Below are 20,269 nucleotides of genomic sequence, written 5' to 3'. Positions count from 1 at the left end.
TATACACCCACACTAACACAGAGATTTCAAGAAGTTAATTATGACAGACACGCCACAGGACAGCCAAAAAATCATCGTGTCAGCTTTGGAAAATATTTGGTGAAATCATCGTGCCTGTGTTAGGTGTGTCAGACCAAACCACGGTAATTTCTAGCCTGTGATACTGTAATTTCTAGACTGTGATACAGTCTTTTCAAGCTCTGGACACAGTTTCCTTGCAAGATTTGCATCTTAGGTATTATCTGGAACCACACAATTTGGCAGTAAAAGGAAATCTCCAAGGGAAGTAGCTCGTACTAGATTTTTACATAGCTGGCCCTTAATGATGAAGGCAGGCAAGAAGCTTTCAGGATGGATCTCCTGATCTCCACCAACCACAGCACCTCCCCTATGCCTGGGAGACAGGGAGTTGTGCCTTCAAGGACACTGCCACAGAGATATATTAGAGTTCAGCAGATGAGTTTTGGATTTAAGTGGAGGAGTATTAACAGAGGAACTTATTTGCAACATCAATTCGACTCAGGAAAAGAATTCTGACTGTGTCTATTTTAAAAGTCTTTATACCATAATTGTCTGCAAAGCACTTGTCTTGTCAATCTTGGCTTAGATCAAAGTGGAGTTAAATTCAGTTTTTTGTCTTCATATAGAGCTGCACTCACACTTCACAGAGAGAACAAAGTTCTCTCAAAACACACTAGAGCTCCATGAATGGAATGCTGATTGTGCTCCATTCTCCCTCAAGTACCTCTTGGAAACCCAGGAAAGGAAAAGTGGGCAAATAGGAATTTTGGAATCTAAATGACCCACTCTGCAAGTGGCATTCACTCAGTTGCTGGTAGAAAAGAAGAATTTAATGCTGATTTCTCTATCTGAAGGCTAAATATTAGTTTGGCTTAATGAGTTCCACTTTGTAACTGGAACACGTATCATCCAGGAAACCTTTACAGTGAAGTCCACATCCCTTCACTGACACTGGTGAACTTCACTGCTACTCTACAGAATGAATTACCTCTTCAGTTCCACAGAAAACCCAGGAGAAGGAGGACAATTTACCAAATAACATTTTTAAAAGTACTCAGCACGTTAAGACGAAGATGAGATCCCACACAAGACGACCCAGCAAACAAAGGTTTCTCCAAGAGGCTTTTTACTGACAGGTGAGTATCTCTGGTGTGTGGGTTTAAACCTCTGTTTGAGGACACACTCCTCTCTCAGAGGTTGGGTGCAAATAAAAGAGAGGGGAAGAGAAGAATAAAATAAAACATACTGTTAAGTCATTGTTGGGTGCTTTAAATTGAAGCTTGGTATACACCAAGCCATGCACCTCATTTCAGAAGAGCTGGTGCCACTGTTAAAACAACATTATAGCACCTTTTTGTTGAGAACATGCAACGTAGTGCTTCCACCTTAGTGAGCACAAAATTTGACACAAATATTCAAGAAATACTTCATCAACTTATGCAATCAGTATTCCACCAAGGGAAGAGAGTAACAAAACAGTAACAAAGCATCAAGCTATCATACACTGTTTATACTCCTTGCAGGATTTGGCTCATGGAGGAACTCCTCCACACCCTTCACAAAATGCACGGACAGTTTGGATGGATCACCTCCAGGAATTTTACAAGTTCTAAAAATCAGAAGCGACATGGCAGGAGGAGGATGTTCACCCAGTGCTCACATTCTGAACCAGTTCAAGTGATAACTCACTGCCCTGACACAGACTAAATAAATCATGTGTATTATCGCTCATCTAAACCTCCAGTCCCAGAAAGGATCTTGTTCAGCTGTTTCTTTTTATAAACATTCTTCTCCTCTTAGTTCACTTTTAATTTTTCAACTAATGTCTTATCCTAATTGCATATGTAGCACAGCCTCTTTCTGTCCAAAGAAAAGTCTTACAGTAAGGAAAGACCTAATATTTGTTGAAAATTATTCTTCAAATATTACCCCCAAGACACAGAGCAGTTGGAGAACTCACAGTTCACATTAATAGTCAGAAGTGTTTCTAATTACACCCAAAAAGAGTTGTGAAAAATCCTGATATCAGCATTTTGACTCAAAATATCCTTGAAGAAATAACTCAAGGGAAGAAATTTTTGCCTTCAGTTCGACAGCGAGGTGAAGATTTATCAGTCCAGCAAACAGCCAGGGAATTTCATCCAAGAAACTCATTTTGGCTGATTGATCTAAGAGCCAGTGTAAGTCCACTGAAGGCTGAAGTTACATACACCATCAAATTTAAATTAGAAACCACCTGAAGCCCAGCTGTCAGCGTAGTAAGGTCCTAAAAGACCTTAAACATATCACAGTCTGATTCTTCTGTGCTCAGGAAAATAACCACTCTCTGCCTTGAAGTGTTTGCAAGAGCAAGACCTACATGTGTAATACTGGAGGCAGCTTTAGGAGTAAGATAAAAAGAAATGGAAGTATTCCCTGTAGAGTGACCTAATCCTTTTTTTTTGCCCTGAGACTGCAAAGGATCACTTCTGTAAGGAACTCTGCACTCCAAACCATGTGATCTATCTAAATATTTACACTAGGAGCACTTTTAGAACTCTCCTCTGAGGCCATTAAATATAGTATTTTTCAGCGAGCGAAATAAAACAATTATTATTTAGGTTATGATTCAGTTTTAACTGTTTTTATCAGGGAAAAGCTCCTTAACTGCTCTTTGTAGCTAATGAGAGCCCCACAGCTGTGGTTTCAGCTGAATAGACTTTAAAATGTCAAATACCTACTTCCTTTTTGGTTTGCTTAATAAAAAGAGGGAGGGAGAAGGGGAGAGGGAACCTAATTAGGATTTCTTCTTTTTTTTTAATCACTATTGTAACATTATTACACAAATTAGCAACCACGCAGCCAAAAGGCTTTTTGTTCATCTCTCTGACCTCCCTGGAAGCTTTTTGCTTTCCTTCCCTGAAAGTATCACCAGTGTCCTTTCTCTTTTTTCACTCAGGCTTATCTTTGCTTTCATGGCTTTCTTTGTGCTCTCGAGCCCTGTAAACTCTACTCTGATGAAGACACAACCACAACAATCTTTTAATCAACCTACATGACACTTTCTCCCATTCTAGAAGAGTTTGCTCCCAGTAATCAACTGGGCAGTACACTTCGAGCCTACTTCTGCTCTCACTTTCAAATACATCTGGAAATTATCACCTGTAAATTTCATCTGTAAGTTATACCTAAAATTCAGAAAAATCAGAGAACATTACCTAAAAAAAAAAAAAACACAACACTCTGGCCAGAGAAGCAGCCATCAAAACACACATATCTCATATTTTGCTTATTGTTCCAGCTTTGTATGTTCTACAGCACCTATGAAACAGATCCCAGTAAGTACTCAGCAACAGAGGGGAGTGCCAAGAAGAAAATTACAGCAAAAATTAATACTCACAGCCATAATTAACTCAAAAGGGTGTTTATACACCCGTACGGGGGATTGGTACTTCTGCACCATCGCTGCAGTTTAGTGAGGCCGACTCAAACCTGAAAAAGAAAATTGTTAAAACCATCTGTCAGACGTAGGAAGCCATTTTCAATTTCCTCATGCAATTATTCCGTGCGTGGTACCACGCGAGCAATTCCACAGGAAACCCTTCACAATTCCTTGACGACTCTTTTTAAGACCCAAGGGGGCCTTGAAAAGCTATATATATATATATATTTGTCAGAAATGACTTATCATTTCTTCCAAACACGACACAAAATTAGCACATTTTCAGGCCACTTTTAGTAACTAATCTTTAACAGGGTTTATGACTCTTCGTCAGGATGGTGAGACTTCCTGTGCTGCTGCTGAGAACCAAACACTGACACATCCCAGCGGCAGGCACAGAAGCATTTCCCGGTCCCCCAGCACTGTATGTGGGCTGCCCTGCTCAGGGCTCACGCTGAATTGGGACTGGGTTTTAAAAAAATAAATAAATAAATACAGAAAAGACAAAGAGAGGTTAAGAAAGAAATGTTAAAAATTCCTGTTTTCAGAAAGAAAGAAAAAAACGGACCACTACAGCACAGCGATACAAAGCACTCCTTTATAACCGCCAAATAGAATTAATTAAAACTTTCGAGAGAGAAACTTAAGAGAGAGCTGGGGAAAAAAACACAACTGGACGAAACTGCAAAAATTCCACTATACGGCCAGAAAAAATTTCACTGGCAACACGGAGTGGAGTTATTCCAAAGGCTTCGTGTCTGCTTTCCCCGGCTTGACCCGAACTCTCCCGACTGCAATTACGTTTATTGAAAAATCCTGGCAGCAGCACTCGCAGATGAGCCGCGGGCTGCGAGCCAGCGTCATTTTGGAGAGAAATGGGTTTGTTAGAGTAAGTTCGCTTTACTTTTCCGTCCTCAAGGCGCTCTCACGTTCCTGCAGCGCTGCGGGAGCGACACCGGCCCCGGAGCGGGGCTCGGCGGCTCCTCGGACACGGCAGGAGCCAACAACAACCCCCAGAGCCGCGGGAAAGTTCTCCGGCATCCCATTCCAGAGCGGAATTTACCCATGACTACCCTGCATTTTACAAAAAAACCACCTGAATCAGCACAAACAGCCGCAAGCCCTCTGTAATCCTCGTACAAAAAAAAAAAAAGAGTTACACAACAAAGAAACTCCGCGTTTCCTCCCGCCGCGAAGCCGGGACACCCCTGGAAGGGATGGGGGGGACGCCTGTGTGACAGCCCCGCCGTGTCCCGGGAGAACACGGGACACCCCGGGACGGGATGGGACGGGACAGTTGTGACAGCCCCGCGCTGCTCCGGAGGGATGCGGGACACGCCGGGAGGGGAGAGGAAGGGATGGGGGGGACACCTGTGACAGTCCCGTGTTGTCCCGAGGGATGCGGGACACCCCGGGAAGGGACGGAGGGGACATCTGTGACAGCCCCGCGCTGCTCCAGGGGGATACGAGGGATGCGGGACACGCCGCGAGAGGACGGGACGGGATGGGGGGAGCACATGTGAGAGCCCCGCGGTGTCCTGGAGGATGCGGGACACCTCGGGAAGGGACACGAAGGGATAAGAGGGACACCTGTGACAGCCCCGCGCCGCCCCCGCGGGATGCGGGACACGCCTGGAGGGGACGGGAAAGGATGAGGGGGAACACCAGTGACATCCCCCGCGGGATGCGGGACACTCCGGCAGGGTACAGGATGGGACTGGGGGGACGGAGGGAGGGGCGCACCTGTGATAGCCCCTGCGAGATCCGGGACACTCCGGGAGGGGACAGGACGGGCTGGGGGGACAGCTGTGAGATCCCCGCGCTGCCCCGGGGGGATCCGGCCGGGGCCCGGCAGCGCAGCGGCCGCGGCGGCGCCGCCGTGACCCGCCCGAGCACCGCGACCCCCCGCCCCACCACCACCACCACCATCCCCACCACCATCACCATCCCCATCCTCCCCACCAACCACCACCACCACCACCCCCCGCCCGCCACGGGCAGCGCCGGCCGCTCCCGGGGGCTCGTCGCGGTCAGCGCCGAGAGCAGCCGGCAGGCAGCGGGCGGACAATGGGAAACTTGCCGCGGGGGCACGGCGGCGGCGGCAGGGCTCAAGGCAGGGCAGGGCAGGGCAGGGCAGGCTCAGCGCCGCGCTTACCGCTCGCTCGCTCCGGCCGCGCTGTCCCCTCATGCCGCCGGGGCGGGGGCGCGGGGGGGGCGCGGGCTCCGCCGCCCGTCGGTCGCCGTGCCGGGCGGGGGCGGCCCGCGCGCCTGCGCGCTGCCGGGCGGGGAGGCAGAGCAGGGGCGCATGCGCGGCGCTGCCCCGGCACCCTGAGGGGACGGTCAGCCCTGGGGCTGGAAATGGTTTGGCGGTGGAAAGAGTTGGAAAGTCACCCTGTTCCACCCCCCTGCCACGGGCAGGGCCGCCTCCCGTCTGACCGGGTTGCTCCGTGTCAGCTCCAACCTGGCCTTGGGCGCTTCCAGGGATCGCCCTGCCACGGCCTCACCGTCCCTCATTGTTAAAAACTTCTTCCTAACATATAGCCTAAATCTCTCCTCTTTTGGCTTAAAGCAGTTCCCTTTTGTCCTGCCCCTGTAAAAAGTCACTCTCCACGTTTTTACGAGCCGCCTTGAGGCGCTGGGAGGGGCTCTGTGAGGTCTCCCCGGAGCCTTCCCTTCTCCAGGCTGAACACCCGCAGCTTTCCCCGCCTGCCTCAGCACCCTCACAGGGAAAATCTTCCCAATATCCAATCTAACCCTGCTCTCTGTCAGTGTGAAGCCATTCCCCCTTGTCCTGTCATTATGTGCCCCCGGTAAATAGTCTCTTTCCACGTTTCTTGTGGGCTCCCTTCAGGTACAGCATGAATCTGTGGAGGTTTAGGTTAGATACCGGGAAAAGGTTTTTTCGCCTAGACAGTCGCTGAGCACTGGAACAGGGTCCCCAGGGCAGTGGGCACAGCACCAAGCCTGTCTGCAGTTCAAGAAGCATTTGGACAACACTCTCAGGCACATGGTGGGGTTGTTGGGGTGTCCTGCACAGGGCCTGGAGTTGGACTCGATGATCCCAATGGGTCCCTTCCAACTCAGCGTATTCTGTGATTCTCTGATTCTATACTAGAAGGCTGCAATTAGGTCACCCTGAAGCCTTCTCTTCTCCAGGCTGAACAACCCCAATTCTCCCAGCCTTTCCTCACAGCAGAGCTGCTCCATCCCTCTGATTATCTCGGTGCCTCCTCTGGGCTCGCTCCAGCAGCTCCATGACCTTCCTGTGCTCGGCCCCCAGAGCTGGAGGCAGCTCTGCAGGTGGAAGCTCAAGAGAGGACCCCTCACACCCCCTCACATACCCAGACACACACCCCAAGTGCAGGAGGACACAGGGAGCAGGACATGGCACACAGTCATGTTTTGTACAGTGCCAGAGTATCATAAACTGTGTTAAAATAAGGACTTCAAAGTTAGGGGCCTGTGCCTCTGCCCCCTTCAACAGCACTATCAATGTGTTTTGTTTACGCAAAACATCTTTTATTAATGGCTCACTCCCTGTGAAAATAAATCTACTAAAATTCAGTGTCATTTTCCTGTCCTTTAGGTGCAATTCTTTCTTTAGGAAAGCTGAATTTGTAGTTAATATTAAGAAAGGATTCAGCTATTGTTCTTTCTTACCTTTTGTCTTTTAAATTTAGCCAAGCACAGTCTGTTGTCTGATCTGAAACTAGTCCTTACAAGAGCTTATTTAATGTGTTGAGAAATTGTTCCTCTGAATCTTGTTTCTGTTGTGGCACTTGGCCAGTTGCCTTCATGTAGCTGAACTTGACTAGTTAATCTAGTAACTCTGTAATTAGATGGAGTTATCTGATTGATATTCCCTGCCATTATGCCTGTAACATCCTTTTCCTGCTCTGAAAGCCTGAGATATAATCCTACTGGCATAGCAGGGCGAGGAATTTACACCCACTTAGGTTCCTCTTTGTTCATAACACTTCTCTCTTTAGATTCTGGGAAATGTTTTAGTTCTTACTGACTGCCACTATTCTACTTAACCAAATGGCCATGTAACCAGAAGAGAAACTTTTAAAGATATTTGGAGTTTATTGAAAGAGTGAAAGCATTGAACTCCATAATTTAATGTCTAAATCAATCATGGTAGGTGTCTCAGCTGTTTTCTGCAGAAATAATAATCTTAGCAATAGAAACAGAGAAGAGGAAAGTAACATGGTTTTAAAATTTTCTATTATCGTTTATATCCCTGTTACATCTTCTCATGTGGAAGCTCGAGCCATGCGTCGTTAGCAGGAATATAAAGGAATAATCGTGTGGGAGAAACGTTTCAGGAAAGCTGAAAGGCATGCTAGAGACTGAAGCCCAGAGGACACAGGCTGAAAGTGCAAACTGTTCAATATTTTCAGCAAAAAATGGAATGCAGCTTGCTAGATAGGAAGGGAAGTTTGGCCCCAGGGAGGTTATGCAAGGTCGGTCAGTTCCCTCCATCTGAGCGCTTTTCCTGGATCGCATTCCTTCACGTTAGGAACTTTGGTTATACAACCCAAAGCAATTGCTATTTTGTTTCAGGCAATATTGCCATGGCAATTAATGAGAACTATTGGTAGTCAAACCTTTAAAATTAATAATATCTAACTTAAAGTGCAGTTGCCTGAGAGCAGTGCAGGGCTGATGTATACCGAGAAAAGATTCAAAACGCCTCACCGTGCTGGAATGTGGTTCAAGCCCCTGGAATTTTATCAGGCAGGAACTTGCTCTGGTTTCTTTTGTTTGCATCCCAGGGAGTGAAGAAAAGTGAAGCAAATCTGACTTCTTACTGTCCAGCAGGTCTGATCTTCAGAGCTGTTGTAGTAAAGAAAGGAGATTGTCAGCAGTTCTTGACAAGAGAGAACATGTTCATTCAAGGCCTTGCTGCTATGCCGTATGTTTATTAAAATATGTGGAAAAGGGATGAGAGTTTGAGCTCAGACAAACAGAATGCTACAAGAGCCATTCCCTAACAAATCAGTCCCATCTGAGTCGGTGGAATTTTTTATGTACCACTGGCTACATTGAAATAAATACCTCCTTCCTAAACCTTTAAAACCATGAAAAAGGTCCCAAATGATACCATTCCCAGCTAAAATAAGCGTGATGACTGACAAACAGCTAATGGGACAGAGCTGTGCCCTGGGGACATTGATTCTGGTTTACACAGAGTTATTATTTAATGCATCACAGGTACTTCACTTGGTGTCATAATTTTTTCTTTGCCTTGTCAGTCTAGGGAGACAGAACCTGGTGGTGCTGGATGTGAGGAGGTGTGAATTCCTTCACTCCTTTACTCTTAGAACTAACTGTGACACCCAAGTTCAGCCCTCCAGACACAGACCTGACTGCTCATCTGTATCAGCTTTACATATTTTTGTACATTCCCTGGACAGCCCGTGCTGGGGAAACGGTACACAGGAGGAGAAATTCCTCTGAAAATCTTAAAGCCCTTTGTAATGGCAGGGAAGACACTAATAACCCCAATATGCAGGTATAAATATTGAGGCTCACAAAATGCTGTAGACAAAGTCACGCAGCAAGTCAGTATAAGAAAGGAGACCGGAGCTCTTCTGTTCGTGGGTGGTTCCTTTATTCCCAAACACTCCTGCCTTTTAGCTCTGTGGTAATTTTCCACTATTCACAAGATTGGGAAAAGGGTAAAAATATCTCCAGACTGGCCTGTATTCAGAGAGGGGATGTTAAGGTACAATACCTAGAAGGCATAAAACTCTTGTGCTAAGATTTTTATTCAGAATTAAACCAGCCTTAGTTTACTGTAGTTCAGTGCACCGTAAGTGAAGGTGTATTAACTTTATACCACTGTTTGATTTATCTGTACTTTCCCGTGTGTCACGCTGTAGAAAAGCCTTAAATGACCTTGTAAACTGAAGCCCTTTATGTTTTGATGCCACAAACAGGCAGAAACATGTTTTTTCCTCTCTTCTCAAGTGACTGGTAGGAAAATTGAATTGTAGGCTGGGAGCTGGCCAGGGACACCAGCTGCCAGCGCTCAGAGTCCAGCAGCTGACATCAGAGCACAGGCACCGTTGACATAGCAAAGGTTACGCAGACAGGCATTAGCAAATAGGACCCAAGTCCTGATTCATGAAATAGATGAATCGGGATGAGTGTGTGGCACAGATCCCAGCCCTTACCCACACGCTCTCCCTGCAGAGCCCGTAACCATCCAAGGCTCCCTGCGTGGAGTTCAGCGTCGCTGCTCATGAGCCGTGCGGTGCTAAAACAAAAGCGAGCAGGTGGTGCAAGGGGGGGCTGCTCGTACAGAAATAATTAAAGCATGAGGAGCTGGAGCAGATATTCTGTGTGGAACATAGGATCCAACACACATTCCAATCCTGTGTTGGGTATTTGTAACACCTGAAAGGCTGATGGCACCGTCTTCTCGGGGCAGCATGAGGAGAGGAAACACCCCTTGGGGCTTCCACACAATTATTTTATCCCTCAGACACTGCAGGGGGGGGGGAACCAAAATATCAAATGGAACTCTCCCCTTATCCCCCATGAAAACACTTGGGTGATAACTTATTTGCTGGGGTACTTTATTGTTGTTGAAGATGTCAGGCTCATAACAGTTGTGGGCAAGGAAGGGTTCACTGGATTGTTGGGAACGCCCAGCTTTTCTAATTGCCTTTGGACACTTACCTGTGTGTCTGTGTGCCACTGCCTGGGAGCTTCCTGGTACCTACCTCACAAGGAAGAGCCTGTTTCCAGTCATCCCTGTAAGTGACTTAAAGGACTGCCAGGATCTGATCAGTCAATGCTTAGAAAAACAGCAGTCTCAGCCAAGAGGCTCAGCAAATGCAACGATGAGTCAATTTCCTATAAAAATAAAAACAAAGGCTGTTTACCATCCCTCCTTTTAATGAGTCTGACAGTACAAATATTCTCAGCTACTGCAATAAGCACTGAATCAAGCTCTTGGGTCACTCTCCAGGTAGAGACTTTGTCCCCGTTTGCCTCTAACATGTTGATAATTATTATTTTTTTTTTAAATACAAGAGGAATAATAAGAAATAACTACTTATTATTAAAAGTATTGCACAAATCCAGCTCTTTTTAAAGGACACACTGACTCCACCAGTGCTGGCTCTGCACCCTGTGGGCAAACACAGCACCTTTCAGTGGGGCTCCGTCAGGACAAGCCTCCTTTGTGGCTGCTGCTCCGCCAGCATCACAGTGCCTGTATCTGTTCAGCTTATTCCTGTGCCTGGAGGAAAATGAGGCATTATGAGGCACTTGCACACCAAAATTACTACCAGCATAGCTATTTCAGGGTTTATTTTTTAAATCACACTGTCTGTGGATCAGGCCTGTGCTGGCAGCTTTCATCCGAGCATGTTTTAGAACTGGAGAAACACGAGTTTCACGATGCTGCTTGCAGACCCTAGAAATGCTGCTTATCTCCTCCGATCAGCATCATTCTTTGCATGAATTCTGGTCCTGTATCCAAGGCAATCTCATTATTTGCTATACACACTCAATCTGCTGGCTAATTTCTTTTCCCTTCTCACGGGGGAGGAACCTTCCTTGCGCCTCCACAGGCGGGCCTGTGTTTGGGAGATTAAAGAAAGCAAGCAAGACGCATAAAAAATGTCACCCACTCTCGGCGGCCGCGGGTGGCCTGAATGGGAGCACAGCTCAGAGACAGATGTTCCTTGCAATTGAATTGTCTGTGTCACTGATTCCAGCGGGTTCAGCGCTCCAGAGAGGTGTGAGGAGGAGGGCATGGCTGAGCAGAAGGCTGGCTGTGTCCAGGGAGCTGGCACGTTGCAGGCAGCGGCTCTGCTGATTTTGACACGGCTGCAGCATTAATCTGTCTGGGCCTCGAGCACCACTGGCTGTCTGTCCTGGAATTAATTTGGCTAATGTACCGCGTGACGGAAAGCCACGTTTGCAATCTCTTCGCTAGGCAAGGCTGAACAGATTGATGGCATCCTCTGTCCCTGGGTGAGTGAACTGGTAGCAGAGCTCCACTGAAGGGACACAACCTGAGAGTTTGGCTCCATCTCCCTAGGGATGAGAGATGAGATGTTTAACACCTCCTGGCTCTGGTAGCTGTCAGGGGGAGCCTGAGCAGACAGGGAAGAGGTGGAGTTGTCTTTTGAGTCAAGCACTGGTTCTGCAACCTCTGTGCAAGTGGGAGGTGTCGGAGTTTTTTCTGAGGGCAGGTTCCAGTATCAGTCTCAAAATAACTTGGTTTGACGAAGGGGATGGTCTCCAGCACAGGAAGCCTATTTGCAGTTGTGGTTTCCAGCTGGTGGCTACAGACTAATGTGTGACCACTAAGTATTTGAAATTAGCTAATGAACAGCTGTTTGATTCGCTTTTGGTCACAGCCAGGCTGAGTCTGAATTAAACAAGAGCCCAGTGATGGAAAGGACCCAGGACAACTCTCTGGACAGAGACTGGAGACAAGGCCAGTGCTTTGTCTGTGCCCCCTCCCCAAGACCCCCTGTGCACCTGAGCCCTCCTGGGCCTTTGCCACACCACTTCTGTGGGGAGCAAGAAAGGGGACGAGTCTTGGCACCCAGGAGGAGGCAAGAGGCAGGTGAATATGGCAGTGGGGGGCTCAAGGCAGCAGCAGCCCATCAGAGGCTCTAGAACCCAGCAGGTTCACCCAGAGATCACACCCAGCTTGGGAAGCAGAGGAGGGTGCACAATAGACAGAATGAGGTGGGAGAGAGACCATTGCCCATCCACCAGCTAAATTAATTTTATATCTCAGTGAGTTGGAAAGGACTTTTTGAGGGAGCCTGGGCACCCCTTTACCACCACTCTGAGATGCACTGAGTGACCAGCTGCGTGCCTTCCCTTCCCATCACTGCTGTGAACACATCCAACACTGTCAGCAACACACAGAGAACCAGAGGTGATTGCAAAAAACCCATTAGTACGTGGATGTAAGCCACAACATGGCACTGCTCAAACTAACCCAGGAGATTTAAATGTAGGCAAGCTAACTGCCAAAAATAAGCCCCAGCCCACCCTGGCTGCTGCACTGTGCCATGGGAACAATATTGTGCATGTGATCAGATTCAGCAGGACACAAGCAGCCTAAGGGTCTTTTTACATTTGGCTTGAAAAGGCTAAAAATAGACCCCAAACCTCATTCCTTTTTTGCATTGCCATCTCCTCTGCCTCTTCCTATTCACTGGCACTTTTACATGCAAAGCAGGATTTGGGATCCAAGGCCCCATAATTAGACTCCAGCCCGGCAGCTGCAAGTGGAACAGCTGGAGGTGTTATTTTTATGGGTTATTAATTGACTCCATGAAAGCCCAGCAAACAGAGACAGCCAGCGAGCCGCAGTCCACAGCCACATGACAAGGTCTTAGTGACAGGAAAAGATAAAATAAAAGAGAGAACCCAGAATCCTAAAGCCGATTAGTTTTAGCAATTTCTCCAAAGCTAAATATAGGGAAAAAATCCTCTCCCATCTTCACTCCGTTGGCGGAGATGAGAAAGCACAACGAAGGAGATAAATTTCATTTTTCACTTAACCCCATCATGGGTTGCAGAGAGAAACAGCTGCTTCGGTGATGCTCCCAACATTTAAATCCAGCTTCCCCGGCAGCTACACCCTGACCAGCCCTTTCCTTGGCACTGACGAGTGGATCTGCACTTGCTTCAGCCTCCCCGTGCTGGGCAGGGAAGCTCCCAGTGCCATCCCAGCACCCAGCCATGTCCAGGCTGGCACAGTCCCCAGTGCCTCTGCTCACCTGCCAAGGTGAGCTTGCAGAGCCTCCCCTCGAAGGGGCTGAACCACCCACACTACCCAAAACCAAAAGAGGGGAGAGCCAGGAGACCTCCTGCCTCCAGCTCTCCTTCCTCCCTGCCTTTCCTGCAACTGGGTCAGACAAGGCTTGGGGACAGGTGAAGCCACTTAGTGCCAGGGAGAAACCCCCACATCAAGAGCCTGAGTAAGGAGAAGCTTAGGGTTTTGTCAGCAGGAAGGAAATGGACCTGGATCATCACCTTGGCAAAACTTATCGCACATCTCCTCAGACCTTGGGGAAATAAATAACAGGCAACTCCAGCAGAGATGCTGGGAGGCTGGGAAACCAGCAGAGCATTTCAGATTTATGGGAAATTAATTTAGCTCTAGTCTGGTTCTGGCAGCCAGCAAGGCCCTGTCCCCAGGACAGCCCACACTGCTGGCCTGGGCTGCGGCCTCTTTGTTCAGACCTTTGGCTTAACTTCCCAAAATAAATCCCAGTCCTAGGGCAGAGGTGAAGCAGCACCTCTCCCGGTGCAGAGCACAGCCAGGATCCCAGCACTGGGCATCACCTGTGCCGGCAGCCAAAGGGGAAGGGGAGGCAGCAGAAAGGCTGCTATTCCTTGGAATCTGCCTTGCCGATATCTTGCCAAAACTCAGCCCGAGAGAGCCCCCTCCTCATAAGGACACAGGACAAGGGCTTCAAAAACGTGGATTTCATGATGATACATGGCCTGTCCCCAGGCTGGAGGCTCCCACAGGAGCATCAGCTCCATGCAGAGCAAACAGTGCCAGGGGCACAGGGACAGCCCAGGGTTCCCAATACATCCAGCAGGGCTGAGTACCCAGCTACAGGACTGCAGAGACACGTTACTTTCTCCTTACCCATTAACTCATCCCACCCAGACAGTTGCTCTGTGTCTGACAGCATGGGAGAAGCTGTGGGTTTGCACAGGCCCTGTGTCCCGGGGTGCTACATGGAGCCCTCCCACACCACCTTTAACCCAGGCAGGTGGGCTGCAAACATGCTACAGGAAGGGAACTCGACATCACCTGTGTGACCCTGCTCAGGCTTGGGGAGATAACATGTTGCTCCTGCATCCACAGGTCTGGCGTTCCCACATCTCTCCAGGCATTTTTTCCCTAGTAAGGCTCAGTCTCTGCCATCTGTGCTACCATCACACCTCTCCACGAGATCCAAAGCCGTGGTTGCACAGGGATAGACAGCGCCTTGGGGACAGCAGAAGGGAAAGGAGGCTTCTTCGAGGGGCTGTCAGAACCACAGGTGACGTTGCTGGAGAGCAGAGAGCTGCAGGCAGCTCCCAGGGTTGCGAAAGTCTTTGGCCTCCACAGCGTGGGATGGGGATCTGAGAGCAAAGCACATCAAGCAAGCTGAAGAGAGTGACATTTTCCTTCCCAGCTGCTATATTCGTGCCCACACAGCCCGTGGGATGACTCTGCGCAGCTAACGATGCACCGTGATTAGTAAACAGATGATGCATTTGCACCAGGAAGAAAAAAAAAAAAAAAAGAGGAAGAGGGGAGAAAAAGGAAGAAAACAAGCCACGTTTCAGGCTAGCAGCATGCAGCAGTGAGTTCTTTAAAAATCTGCTGAGAAAGGCACTTGCACAGCACATGGTTTGGGCAGATCAATGAAGCTGCAAAGCGGCCTGGCAGGCACACAAATCCACTTTCTAATGAAATTTACAGCAAGCGGAATTTAGGTCACTACTCGGAAGCATTCAGTTTATTCCAGGCAGCTTTTAAAATATTTAAGAAATAGCTGTCAAATTAAGCCTGCTCACCTCTGGCTGGGAGGTTCAACTTGAAGCCGTGGCAGATTTCTTAGCTATGGCTTAAAAAAATATTCTTAAGGTTTCTTTGATTGCCCCCTCCCTTCATCATCACAGTGACTGACAGGAACTGCCACGCAATCTGCCATGGCTCTGGTGGGAGCTGAGAGCCCGAGGGATGCTCAGGCTGTGCCCAGCCCAGCCTTGTCATTCCCCAGGGTCAGGGCAGTGAGACAGCAGACGTGACCTTCCTGCAGCCTGTGCCCTCCCTCCAGCAGAGACTGCAGGAATTTATCTGCTGCTGAAGGAAGAGCAGTGCTACAGCCAGACCTAAAAACAGCTCCCGAGGGAGCAGATAAAAGCAGCCTCTTAGCAGAGGTGAACCTTCACTAAAGCTGAGTGATGCTGACTGGAAGGATCTGGGCTGGACCGCTGGTTGCCAGCACTATTCCCAGATGTCACACTCTGAGAGAGCTGCCAGACCCACCTCAGCGGGTGGTGGAGGGAGAGGAAAGGTGGAAACCAGGCAGTTTCCCCGGCTATTTACCCAGCAGAAGTGGCCACAGCCCCAAATCTGCACACTCGCAATTCCTGCACAGAGCAGAGCGTAAGTACAGACATTTCCTCTTCTGACAATGCAAAGTTCAACCCTTTGCAAAACACACTGACACTGTGAACCAATTCCTGCCCCAGCTCAAGGTCCAGCTGGGCACAGACCTCACAGCTCTCCCAGCCTCAGCACAAACCAGGAGCAGAGGAGGGGAGAGCAGAAGGCAGCCTCGCAGCAGGGCTGGGCTCCCAGCGTGGGGCTGGTTCCCGGCCAGCTTTCAAGGACTGACCCAGTGGAGGAGCACTGTGGCCTCGTGGCTACGGGGGCTGAGGGCTTAGTGGGAGGGGAGAGGCCACAGCCACAGCAAGGCACTCACTGGGACGTGCTCTGAAGGACAAAGAGGTTTTCTTCCCCATTGCTCGCCGACTTGCCCTACTTTTGCAGCTGCCTGCTGCAGCCCAGGCATCTCCCCTGCCCACAGGGGACCTGCTCCCTTTCCACAGGGTCTGACTGGATCCCAGCCTGGCCCCAGGGCTGGGGATTTGGCCTGCCTGCAGTTCAGGTAAAACACAAATGCCCATGCAAACACCCCTGCCTTCTTCCTTGTTATTTTTGAGCTGCCCACATAAATATCCGTTTCACGCTCAGCTGATGGAGGATTTGCTTGGCTGGGTTATGACCCTGGCTGGAGCTCCACAGCTGGCTTTGTACCAGGATCTGGCACGGGAGGATACAGTTGGTCCCTGACCCACCTCCCACAGTCACTCTTGGCCATGGATGAGCACACCAGGATGCAAGTGCTGAGCACCACTGCTGCACCACCGACCACGGCTCTGGGGCCCTTCTGCTCTGCCCTGCAGGACACTATCAGGCACAGCAAAGCCCAGGCATGGAGAGGGATGAGCAGGGACCAATGTGCAGAAAACACCATCCCTGCACAGCTCCACAAGCCTTGCTGCCCTTCCCTGCTGGCACTGCCCTCTCCAAACGGCTCATCTTGGGTTAATTCACACCAGTGCCAGTTCAGCTGGGTCACCACATTGGCAACAACCCCCTCGGATGGAGAATCTCACAGGCAGGCAGGCTCAGGGCACTGGTGATCCCGCTGGCCTCACTGTCCCAGAGCTGGGACCTGTCTCCAGCTGGAAGGAAAGGGAACTTGGCATGTGCAAGTGATCCCTGCAAGCATCCTCTCCCAGGTACCCACACTGGAGGTGGGCACTAACCGATCAAACCCACGGCTGACCCTGCCCACGAGCAGTTCCTGGCTGTCCCACAGAGCACCCAGAGAGCCCGGCTGGGAAGTGCATAATGCACCAGCAGCCTGGGCTGCTGCCAAGGCACAGAGCAGGGATGTAATCCCACCATGGCCTCGCTGTCTGAGCATCCCACTAAAGGAAGGAACGTCTCCCGGTTTTCCAGTTTCAGCGAAAGCCAAGGATTCTGCGGAGCTCCACACCCTCTAGTGGAGGAGGGAGCTTGGCACACCAAGACTCTCCCAAATCCTGCAGCACTCCCGAATTCCATTCAGGATCCAATTCCCCCTAGAGCTCCCCAAAGCAGGACTGAGGCACTGCACACCTCCAGCGTGTCACTGCTTGGGCCCAGGCCACAGCTGTGTGTGCACAGCAGCTCTGTGCCTGCCTGCACACACACCTGCAGCATGTGAAGCGTCCTTCTACTTCACTCATGCACAGCAGGAAGTATTAAATTTGAAGAAAGGAAGAAAGTCAGCCTTGAGAAATGGATTTTATTTATGTTTACCGTTTAATACCTAAATCTGCTTTCTGTAACTACAGGAAAGCTAGAGAGGGACTTTTGTTTACAAGAGGCTGGAGTGAGAGGACAAGGGGAATGGCTTCAAACTGACAGAGGGCAGGGTTAGATTGAATATTAGGAAAAAAATCTTTACTGAGAGGGTGGAGAGACCCTGGCACAGGCTGCCCAGAGAAACTGTGGCTGTCCCATCTCTGTAAGTGCCCAAGGCCAGGTTGGACAGGGCTCGGAGCAACCTGAGATAGTGGAAGGTGTCCCTGCCCAAGGAAGGGGGTTGGAACTACATGATCTTTAAGGTCACTTACAACCCAAACCATTCCTCATAAAAGACCAAGACAGGTAAAACCAAACCAGCAGCAGGGGCTGCTCTCACCCTCCTGCAGAACCATCTCCTGTTCCAGCCACCTGAAAAGAAACAACCAGGATGTTCAGCCAGAGAGCCTTTTCATACACAGACCCATCTCCTGTGGATCAGTGTTAACTGAAGCATCATCCCACCCCCAGTAGCATCTCTGCCATGAACACTTCCCAACAGCTCACCAGAGCCAGATCACCCACCCGACAACAACAGAAAGCAGGAAAAGCACTTCTTGTTTTGGCAAGGAATTTTTGCCAAAGCCAGGATCAGTCTGGTGCCAGGTTCCCAGCACGGGCCTTCCCCTGAGCTGACCCCAGCTGAACCCTCCCCACTGCAGGAGAGAAACCAAACATGTACCAAGAGAGCAAAGTACACAACTTCAACAAAGCCTTACATTTGCTCAAGTGCAGAAACCACCTTATCCCTATTCTTTAGTAAGCGGGGAACAAAGTTTTGGAACTCAAATATTATTTAGTGATAAATCAGGTGAAAAAAAAAAATGTCTGAACAAACATACCCCAGTTCTGTTTTCCACACACAAGAGAGCATCAGTTTGATTTTGCTCCATGATTTTCAAAACAAGGCTCAGTATACACTAAAGAATCTAAACCCTACTTTCCCCTGGATCAGGGGGTGCAGGTTTTGTATGCAGTATCATACATGACCATCAAAATGCTTCATGGATGCTCACACCTGTTACTGCACAGGTGAGCCCCAGCACGGAGCCCACCTGGGAGCTGATCTCGGGCACGGGTCAGGCTGGCAGGGACGAGGCTGGGCCTGCTGGCCCCGCCACCCAGCAGCCCTTCCCCAGCCCACAGACCCCCTGCCCCTGCCCAGGAGGGACACACGGGGCTCACCCCACTCACCTGGTCCTCCCTCCCCTCAGGAACGGCAGCACCAGGTGCCAACACACACACCCACGTCACCATCGGGGGCTGCGGCTTCTCGGGAGGCCCCGGCAGGAAATCCTGTGACAGAAAAACTTCTGCGAAATTCACGGGAAAAAACATCAGTCCAGTCTGGCTGTTGGCCTCGAAGAACATCCTGCAGTCCCCTCGCTCCTGCACAGCTCACCCCTTGGGCCCAGTTCAGCTCTCCCCCTCCACCTCAAGCCCCCTCACGCTGTGCTCCTGCCCCACACCCACACCCCACTGTGGGCTCCAACACCTCCCCCAGGGAGGAACCACAGCCCAGGGCTGTCCTTGCACAGCACCCCAGCCCTCCTACCGACCCCCCTACACTGCAGCCCCCCATACAACCCAATATGCTGCCCCCCAGCAGCCCCCCCGCACCCCTCCAGTGTCCCAGCCCCCAAACCCTGCCTCTCCCAATCCCACTGAAGCCCATCCTGCACCCCATACCCTGCCCCTCAGGCCTTCACTACCCCATCACCGTATCCAAGCCCCCTGCACTCTTGTAACCCCCACCCCACATCCTGCCTCTCATTACTTCACTCCTCCCTCCCACGGCATCTCAAGCCCCCCCACACACCGTGCCCCAGTCCCGCCTCCGGAACCCCACACCGCCCCCAGCCCTTCACTGCCCCCAGTGCTCCAGCCCCCCTTCTGTGCCTCCCCCAGCACCCCCGTTCCCCCCTGTATCCCCCATTCCCCCCTTTATCCCCCCATTCCCACCTTTATCCCCCGTTCCCACCTCCGGCCTCCCAAATCCCGCACCCCGTGTCCCCCCGCCCGCCACGCGGCCGGAAGCGCGGCCCGGAACCCACCGAGAGGGGCCCGCGGGCCAGAGCGGCGCGGGGAGCGCGGCCCGCCAGAGACAGCGCCCCCTACGCGGCGGGAGCCGGCACTGCAGCCGGGACGGCGCTCCGGGATCCGCTCGGGATCCCCCGGGATCGGCCGGGAATGAGCCCGGCCCTGGGGCAGGCAGGGAACGCCGGGGGAACTGTCGGGAGCGGCTCGCGGGAGGCGGAGAATAGGACGCCTGTGTCGCTCCGTTTGGTTTCGGAGCTGCTGGTCCAGAGCAGGGCACGGAGATGCTCTAAGGGATGCAGCTCCTCTGCTCTGGGAGCGCTGCGGGAGTTCAGCCTGCAGAAGGGGAGGGTCCAGCGAGACCTTAGAGCCCCTTCCAGTGCCTAAAGGCGGATGGTAAGAAGATAGAGAGCGACTTTTTACAGGGGCAGGCAGCGACAGGACAAAAGGGAACAGTTTTAAGCTAAAAGAGGAGAGATTCAGACTAGATATAGAGAAGAAACTTTTAACAGTGATGGTGGCAATGCCCTGGCACAGGTTGCCTGGAGAAGCTGTGGCTGCCCCATCCTGGAAGTTTCCAAAGCCAGGTTCGACGGGGCTTGGAGCAACCTGGGCTAGTGGAAGGTGTCCCTGCCCATGGCAGGGTAAGGTCCCTTCCATCCCAAATTGTTCCATAATTCTATGATTATATTCCCCCAGAAGGCAAAATCTCTGCACGCAGAATGTTCAGAGAATGTTCTTGGCTGGAGCTGAAGCTACAGGCGAGTTAATACACAGTAAATCAGTATTTTAGATCTAATTTTCTCTTGAAGGTTTTCAAGCCCGCCTGTTTATGTTGAATTGTGCTGCTCTTTCAGTGGCTCTGACAGCCCCCC

The 20,269-nt window shown here is 50.5% G+C and overlaps 1 protein-coding gene and 1 non-coding gene across 2 annotated transcripts in view; both read right to left on the bottom strand.

Moving 5' to 3' along the window:
* Window positions 1–5,706, bottom strand: part of SEC14L1 (SEC14 like lipid binding 1) — a 41,742-nt gene extending 36,036 nt beyond the window's left edge. The window contains 2 exon segments of the mRNA XM_050319471.1: window positions 3,401–3,492; window positions 5,598–5,706. Of these exon segments, the coding sequence (XP_050175428.1) occupies window positions 3,401–3,463 (63 nt within the window). The 5' untranslated portion in view covers window positions 3,464–3,492; window positions 5,598–5,706.
* A 12,616-nt stretch (window positions 5,707–18,322) lies between these two features.
* Window positions 18,323–18,501, bottom strand: LOC126642212 (small Cajal body-specific RNA 16). The gene has a single exon (XR_007629396.1). It is a non-coding gene; the product is annotated as a small Cajal body-specific RNA 16 (non-coding RNA).
* Between the last annotated feature and the right edge of the window lie 1,768 nt (window positions 18,502–20,269).

The sequence above is a fragment of the Myiozetetes cayanensis genome, unplaced genomic scaffold (genome assembly GCF_022539395.1).
Source record: "Myiozetetes cayanensis isolate MyiCay16 unplaced genomic scaffold, myiCay2020 scf22, whole genome shotgun sequence".
Taxonomy (NCBI): domain Eukaryota; kingdom Metazoa; phylum Chordata; class Aves; order Passeriformes; family Tyrannidae; genus Myiozetetes; species Myiozetetes cayanensis.
The sequence above is the reverse complement of the archived record's forward strand: the minus strand, read 5'-3'. Positions and strand labels throughout refer to the sequence as shown.